General features: G+C 38.9%; 1 protein-coding gene across 1 annotated transcript; it reads left to right on the top strand.

Moving 5' to 3' along the window:
* The first annotated feature begins 1,101 nt into the window (after nt 1-1,101).
* Nucleotides 1,102-7,201, top strand: paqr7b (progestin and adipoQ receptor family member VII, b). Its single transcript, XM_079344923.1, has 2 exons — nt 1,102-1,264; nt 3,811-7,201. Exon 2 carries the CDS (start codon nt 3,817-3,819, stop codon nt 4,873-4,875), a length of 1,059 nt encoding a protein of 352 aa, XP_079201049.1. The 5' UTR covers nt 1,102-1,264; nt 3,811-3,816; the 3' UTR covers nt 4,876-7,201.
* The last annotated feature ends 1,958 nt before the right edge of the window (nt 7,202-9,159 follow it).

The raw sequence follows: 9,159 nt of genomic DNA on the forward strand, positions 1-9,159 counted from the left end.
TCTTTTTCTTTTTAATGAGTGGACAGCCCATCTCTGTTGGCTAAATACGCTCTGAAATAGTTGGACTCAATGAAAACAATAAGGATCTGTCAGGCTCAGTGAGTCTAACAAGGAAAACTTTGTAACTGGATGCTGAACAAGAGATCAATACAGACTATAAAATACACTTGAAAACATTAATTATCTACAGGATAGTGATATGTTTTTCATTCCAATTTGCTAATTTGGGAGCAAAAACATCAATACATGTTGAAAGGAGGTGTATTTGCAAAATTTGAATTCTGGACTGGCAGAGACCATGATGCATCCAGACTCAAGAAAAACATTTAAGCCTCTTGTAACTGCATTATCAGTTCAAAAAAAGCAATATATAGAGAACTATCTTGAGTGAATATTTTAAATAGGGGAAATATACATATTTAATCATAAAGACCCCTTATGAGTTAAGAGATTTTATTTTTGACAGGTCCAAATCACAATTTTTTAGACCCTGGACAACTAAGAATGCAGGGTTAGATTGTACCACCATGCACTTGGCAACAGAGGCAAGATAAACACTTCCTTTTAACAGTTTACTCTGCTGGACAGACATGGCAAAAATGACTACAGATAACAGAACCATGTCAACAATGCCAGTTTAAATGGTAGAAATTTGACTAATATAAACACTATCAACTATAACAAAGAGTAATACATATGGGTAATTTACAACCATAATAGAATTTAAAGTTTATTTACTTGACATGAAAATATTTGATTATGTCTCATAAAATAAGACAATTTATTTTTGACGAGAGATATTCATATTTTATTGTATTTTTTAGGTGATGCAGAACAATATAAGACGAGTGAGGGACAAGGGATGTTATTTTTTAATTTAATAGTAATTTAATATTTTTTAAAAATGACACCAGTAGTTTAATGACTTAAGGACTTTGGCTACATTCATTTGATAGTGCCAGAGCTGTGGATAGTATTAGAATTTCCGTTAGGAAGGGTTGGGCTGATAGTCAAGGCTCCTGCTGTCATTGGATAAAACTGTGTGTGTCACCAGCAATGATCTGTATCGTGCTTTCTGATTGGCCGAGACATCCGCCTGTCACGGTTCTCTGTATCCTCCCGGCAGCTGCGCTGTGAGAGCCGCCAGGCGCAGCTCCCGTCTCTCTCGTTCACCGTTTCAAACAATGTTATCTGTATTCTGTAGGGCTCGAAATCACTCATCAGCGGCTACATAAAAACTCTGGGTTGATTCTTCTTTCTACAGGTAGGTTACGTTATTTTTAATGGTGTTATAAATGTATTTGGGAAATCCATACTCGTATTTTTTTGTGTGAAATTGAACAGTGACATAGCGTGAAATTCGTTCAGATGCTCCTCGATCGGAAAAACCATCTAAACGTGCAGCGATATCTTACTGAAACACATGACACACAGCACACAGATGAGGCCTGTGATCTTCTCAGATTTGAGACAAGCCTCGGGGTTTGTAGGAAGAAGGAATGCAAATTGATTTCCGACACTGGATGTCATATTTCCACAGTATGTCGATCAGGTGCATGGTTTGCTGGTGTGAAATTACTGCATCAGGCCCTTAAAGGCCACTTGTTCAAGATACATTATTTCAGATGCTTTCTTTGTTTTAGCCGGGCATTTTTTTCTTCAACCATGAATATTTTAAAGGACTGCCACCCTTTGCTGGAAACTGAGGGTGTGGACGGCGGATGGGGTTATGTTACGTAATCCCTTCCCATTCATCACTCCACGCCTTTTCCTCCTCAACCTCGGCCTGTGTTCATCCCACACAGCTACAGCCTGCTCTGTGTGCAGCTACTGTCTCCATGCCTTCTCATTACTGTCCATAGAGCTGAAATACAACCAGCAAGATAGATAGTCAGATCATTTATAACTGATTTTAACCACGCGATAGGTAAACACCTTAGCCCAATGAAGAAAATCAGCACATATGTAAAGTTTTATTAGTAAATCATTTATAAAATCCTGATATCCTGAAGGTTAACAGAGTGCTTCAAGGAATTATTTAAACATGCGTGCATATTTTCCCCCCCTAAATTGTACTTCTTCTAGGCCTATATTTATGTAAGGATAAGTCCAGGGACTAGTTTAGCTGCATACAAGCAGTCACGCAGAGTGTTTCATTGAACAGACAGAGACTTGTAGTATTTGATGATTAAACTTTGCCTGGCACTGCTCTAAAAGCCAAAAAGGACATGGCTTTGGGTGCAGGCCTTTAGTCAGCTGTCTTCTCCTCTTGTGGAATGGGTATGAGGTCAATGTATTGCTGTTATGGTGTGCATTGTAGTTGTGTATTTATGAAATGCTTTTAATGGACAACAATCTGTCTGTGCAGCTCATTGCTTTGTATTGTCCTTTTCAATCAACTCGTTTTATTCCCGTATCTTTGATCATCTCCTGCATTATTTGGCGGGCTAAACTAATAACATCATAAAATCTTTGATCATTTCTATGTTGTTGTTTTTTTCCATTATGTAAGTATCACTCACCAAATTATTATTCATAATGTATTAAAACCTCTGAATCCTACCTCTGAGGATGCTGTGGAAATATTGATTCTATAACAGTTTCAGGAAGCAATCTCCTGTATTCAATCACCTTTACTGAGGATTGAGAAGGAAAACCTCATAGTCAGAATTGATGACTGTAAGGAGGACAGCTGAGGTCATATTTTTAACTGCCTCTGAGCCCCTGTCCTTCAAGATGATTCATCATGTTGTAGCAAATTAAACATTTGGGGACACCAGTCAGATGGTCAGCCAATCGAATAACAACAAAGCGAGCAGCACTACTTTTTCCACCAACACGAACAGCCATATCTATTAATGTGTATAACATCCATGCATGATCCTGAAACAGTAAAAGCACTAAATCGACGACGTTGTCATTGGCAACTCATCATATGACCTACAGTACATTGGACAGGAATGAGGCTGCTGTCAGTTTCTAGCACTCAGGATTATCACACAATGCTGTAAATAATTTCTACCGAGCATTCTTATATTGCAGCTTATTGTTGTAGTTTTTGGCCTGTAACACCACTCTCATTAACCTCAATTCCAATTTACAGTGTGGGCATCCGCTTCAGTCTCCAGCCCAGTGTACACCACCTGCTCAGGACAGAGTGGAGCAATTACATTTATTAAGAAGACTGTTGATCAAGTGTCTTCTTTTTAATTGTCAATCAAATTATTAAGTATTAAATGTTGATATAACAGTACATTTTTTCAATTGTTTATGATCTGTTAATCAGGTGATTTTTTCTAAAAAAAAAATATGAAAACGCAAAAAAAAAGCAGAAGAGCCTACAGCGATGTTACATCATCATCAGCTATTTTTTATTGTTCAAAGAACAAAGTATTTTGAATTCACACAGTCATAGCGTAGCCTCAGGTTTTCCTTTTATATTGAGATAAAAAAGATTTTAACAAATTCGTAATTCTTTTCATAGACAAATAGATTACAAAAATCTTTGTGATGGTAGTAGAATTGAAGGATGGAATGCTCTCACACACACACACACACACACACACACACACACACACACACACACACACACACACACACACACACACACACACACACACACACACACACACACACACACACACACACACACACACACACACACACACACACACACACAACTCTAATCCAAACATGCATTTTCACGCGCAAATGCACCCAAACAGACGTGGTGATAACAGCAGCTAAAAGCCTGACAGATATTGACTGACTGTTGCTTCCGTTTTTCCCACCCTCTTCTCTGTGCTCAAGGTTGCCATGGCAACGGTGGTGATGGAGCAGATTGGTCGCCTGTTCATCAATGCACAGCAGCTGCGTCAGATCCCTCAGCTGCTCGAGTCGGCCTTTCCCACCCTGCCGTGCACTGTGAAGAAGGCAGACGTTCCCTGGGTGTTCCGCGAGCGTCACATCCTCGCCGGCTACAGGCAGACGGATCATAGCTGGCGATACTACTTCCTCACCCTCTTCCAAAGGCACAACGAGACCCTCAATGTGTGGACCCACCTGCTTGCCGCCCTCATCATCCTGGTCAAGTGGCAGGAGATCTCGGAGACGGTGGATTTCCTGCGAGACCCTCACGCTCAGCCGCTCTTCATTGTGCTCCTGGCAGCCTTCACCTACCTCTCCTTCAGCGCTCTCGCTCACCTCCTCTCTGCAAAATCTGAGCTCTCCTACTACAGCTTCTACTTCCTCGACTATGTGGGTGTGTCTGTCTACCAATATGGCAGTGCCCTGGCTCACTACTACTATGCCATCGAGAAGGAGTGGCACACTAAAGTGCAGGGTCTCTTCTTACCTGCTGCAGCGTTCCTGGCCTGGCTCACCTGTTTTGGTTGCTGCTATGGAAAGTATGCCAGTCCTGCATTGCCCAAGTTTGCCAACAAGCTCTTCCAGGTGGTGCCCTCCGCCCTGGCTTACTGCTTAGACATAAGCCCGGTGGTTCACCGCATCTACAGCTGCTACCAGGAGGGCTGCTCCGACCCCGTCGTGGCGTACCATTTCTACCACGTGATCTTTTTCCTCATCAGCGCCTATTTCTTCTGTTGCCCACATCCGGAGAGTTTGTTCCCGGGAAGGTGTGACTTCATCGGGCAGGGCCACCAGCTCTTCCACGTGTTCGTGGTGGTGTGCACCCTGACACAGATCGAGGCGCTAAAAACAGACTTCACAGAGCGCCGGCCATTGTACGAGCGTCTGCACGGGGATCTTGCACACGATGCTGTTGCACTCTTTATTTTCACTGCCTGCTGCAGCGCTCTCACAGCTTTCTATGTGCGCCAGCGTGTCCGTACCTCTCTCCACGAGAAGGAGCAGTAAAAAGATGAAATAGGGGGGGGGGGGGGAGTCAAAACAATTTTACTCTATAGTGACCATTTATTTATTCGATTTATGTTAATTACCAGTTTGTGACAGTAACTTATGATCATTTCTTCTTCGTGTGACCTGCCAAACTACCAGTGAGTTAAAAAATAAGAATTCAAGTTGTTGTAATGACTTACAGAAAGACAAAAATACTGTTATGGTTTGTCTGTAGTGTTACAGGTTTTTTCTTAAACCCTGGATCAAGTTCTTGCATCTTTATTCTGCTCCTTAAATAGTCTGTAAAGTTGTTTTAAGGCAGAGTCTTACAAAAAGTCTTTTCACCTGAGCCTACAAAAAAATACTTAGCATCAAAGAAAGCAGACAAATTAAGAAGCTAGATTCCAAAAAAGGCATCTTACAAAATGTTTTCCAGATACTGTATGTCCACACTGTTAATGAAACGGTTGCGCCTCGAATGAAGCAAGTATTTATTGTTTCTGTTCTGAAAAAAATACTATATTGCATACAGATACTGATTCTAATCCGATGAACGTCTTTGGTCTTGACAAACATTTTTGATCTTCAAGTTTTCTCCCTTTCGATTCTGCTCCGTCTCTTTAGGCATTAAAGCAGGGATTTGATGTATAACAACACTGCGCCACAGAAGATTCAAAAATACTCATTGCAAGTTGAGAACCCAATTTGAAAACCAAATATTTAAAATGATTTCTCATCCTGGTAAATAACATTTAAATATGAGGCTGGCACTCAGTATTGGTTAAGAGATGGAAGGAAGATTACTGATGTCTCTTTGTTGTCTACCAACGTAAATCTTTTTTTATTCAAAGGGCTGGTACTTCAGCTTTTGCCTTTTTCACCTCCCATGATGTCAGTGCTTTTTTGCGCGCTTTGTTTTCATTGTAAGGCCGATCAGATTTGAGTCACAGGAACCGTGTCTGACTGTTGTTCTGCTTTTGGTATGTTTTGTTTTTGTATGATGAATATGTATGTGCCTCTACGCATGTCTTTTTGGTATATACTGTGGAATTTAAGTGTGTGAATGTCTAAGAAAGCTTAGTCTTGCACTCCTTTCTTACCTTGTAGATATGCTTTATTCCCCCTTAAAGTCATTCGCATCCTATTTTCTCTCCACCTAACAACACTCTTATTCTGAATGCACCAGGGTCTTTTGTTTGTTTGCTTTTGTTTTTTTAATGGTGGAGCACATTTCTACTGTGCTGCGTCCTTCAAGAGAGTGTGTTGTGTTCCCGATTTTCAGACTTAAACTATGAATTGAATTGTCACACTGCTGCACTGTAGTGGCCCCCTCTCCTCTTTCTTTGATGACTATTGTTAGAAAAATATCACACAGATATATGACTCACTGATGATGTTGCTTTGATTTTTATCCCACAAAATGTGCATTCATAACAGCACTCTTTGTTCATGATGGTGTTTAATGTGCCAATGAATCTGTCATTGCTTCAGTGATGGTACTACTGACCAGTGAATCAAGAGACTCTAGATTCTCCATGATGTCTTTACATAACTGCAGACATACCTGTTAGATTTTACCTTAAAGCTCCTAAAAAAATATATGATCCTGCTTACTGTTGACTTTGGCACCACTGACCTGGTCCCATTATGCACTGCCTGAATCAACACTGTACATACTGTAGCTGACAACACTGGCTATGTTTACATGCATGGAGGGATCCGCTGTTTATGCGGCTATTCTGGTTTGTGTTGACTTTTGGAAGAGTTAAGAATGACATGGTGTGACCTGTTCAAACAGAAGCCTCTCTGGGTGTGCATGGTTAGGGATTGTTTGACAACTCGAGTGAGGTTTTAACGCTACAAGACTATTTTTGATAAATGTACTCCGAATGCTTCATTGGAAGGCCCCATTTGAAGGCTAATGATATCCAATTGGTAAATGAAGCCTAAAACCTTCCGTGACAAGTACATTGCCCTGACAGTTCAAGGACCAAAACAGTCATTACTGGGATCGTCATTTGTGTCCCATGTGTTAGAGAGAAACTACCTTTGGTCAGCTGGTGAGTGTCCAGTGTTTAGAACTTCATTGGTTGCAACGTGGATACTCTGACGGGTTATCGAAGCTGCGAGTTAAACCTCCTGACCTGACTGTGGTCCCCTCTCTGTTCTGTAAAGGTGAATTATTGTGTTAACGTAGCCTCTGATGCCACCTAATGTCTCCCTTTACCCCCCTTTTGTAGAAAGCAGGGTGAAAGGGACCAGAATGTTTTCTGCCCTCTGAAAATATGTGTGACTGACTGTACTAATATTCTGTGGTATTGAAGAAAATAAAGTGTTACAGTAACTTGAGTCTTCTTTGTATTTTTTTTTTACAGATAATGATTCTATATCGGGACTTTATCAAAGCAAAGACGGGCAATAATGAATGACAATGCAAGCAGTGTAAAACTAAATGAGTGTGATGTATACAGCAGATTGATGCCGAGGTTTATTGAGTCATCATTCTTCTGAAAGTTTTAACTGGTAATTGATGTTACATTCTGTAAGGGGTTCATGATTTGGCAGGATCTTGGTCTTTACTATTTTAAAAAAAAGATAACATCTCATTTTTCAGATATCCAAGTAATGCAAGAAAAAATCAGGTTGTCTATAAATGTATAAGGTTGAAATACAGAAATCATTATTAAGATAGAAAAATATTATCAACCCAATAAACGTTTTCTACTGAGGCTGTGCAACCAATCAAATGCCTTTTTTCTCAATGAATAAAATTGGTTAAAGTATTTAAAAACATATGCAATATTAATTTTAATTAAATTATTGACCAAATTTGTACTTTTTATTATTTTTTGTATTAGTGGTTACATTTGCCATTTCGGTAATTAGTTTCCATTTTATTTTTTTTATCAGTATCAAGATAGCTATTTTTAATGTAAATATTTTTGACCCAATAATTCCCTCATTCTTTTAAACCTTGAGTGTCATGAAAGGCGCCTAAAAATTAAAATGCATTATTATTATAAAGTTGTGTATTACAGGCAGGGAATTACGAATGAAAAGCTCAAGGTGGCATAAAGAAATCATATATTGGAAAACGGTCTACTGTTTCTCACACGTCTTAGAATTATTATCAGTTGTAGTTTAATCACCACAAGAGGGCAGTGTTGTTATGTAGTTAGAAAATGAAGCTTGAGAAAACCTGCTTGATTTAGGAATTTTGTAGAGGAAATTTGTGGTAAAAGGGCTTCTGGGGGAAAATGTACAATAAAACTAAAGACTTTGCACGAGCACATTGTCATTGTCACAATAGTGTTAATATATAACTGGTTCATAATAAAATAATGAAACAGTCAAAGATATAAAAGAAACCTCAAAATAATGGCATTATAAAGTTAGTCAATGCACATAGACACAGACTCATCCTGTAATACTGTAGTAAAGTGATTTTAATGGCTAATAGGTTGAGCAGTAACCTTACAGTCAAGGTCATCACAAGGTTGTTTTTTTTGTATATTTAATGATAGATGAACCAAATATTTAAAATTGGGAGGCTTATATGTCAAGGTTTTTTAAAATCTGACATGAGAAATCTGTTTTAACCCTGTTTGTTACTGTAGATTAACTGTCACAGAAACAAAAGATGACAAAAATTATTTTTCTTTATTCTGGATGGTAAATGAGTCAAATATTGAAAGAACATAATTATTCTTCCCCTGTAATTACAGGTGTCTGGGCCCTGAGAATAAAAGTTAAATCATTCAAAGTTGTTCTGAAGCAACAACTTGATAAATGGAAATATTTATTTTATCCCATGACATCAGACTGAATATATCCATCAGGGGGCACAAACAACCAGTGATTCTTCTTATAAATGTATGGCGACTATCTGTCACAGCAAATGAATTATGAACTTTTAGGTCAATAAAGACTCTTTTGTACTGATAGCAAAGCCCCGCTGTTGCAACTTAAAAAAAAAAAAATATATTCATTATGCACCATGGGCAGCCTCGAAACGATCACAGTATGCCTTTTCCTTTGTTGAATTAAACCTCCAGTGGAAATAAGCTAAAGTTAATTACTGCTGTAAACATTAGCTCAACCAAGTAAGAATAATATAACATGATTAAATCTTGTTATTCATGCACACGTTCCTCTGGGAGTTATTTTTTTTTGTGTTGCAACCTGGTGGGTGGCATGTGGTTTATTTATGAACATGTTCTGTACTGTTTGTGCATGTTTGGCTGCAGGTAAAAGAATGTTTGTGTACACCTGCTTTTTTGGTTGTTGCTATATGTTTAAGTA

The sequence above is a fragment of the Symphodus melops genome (genome assembly GCF_947650265.1).
Source record: "Symphodus melops genome assembly, chromosome: 5".
NCBI classification, from domain to species: Eukaryota; Metazoa; Chordata; class Actinopteri; order Labriformes; family Labridae; genus Symphodus; species Symphodus melops.

Excerpts from the sequence above, each read along its gene's own strand:
- paqr7b (XM_079344923.1), top strand. The coding sequence starts at position 3,817 with ATGGCAACGGTGGTGATGGAGCAGATTGGTCGCCTGTTCATCAATGCA.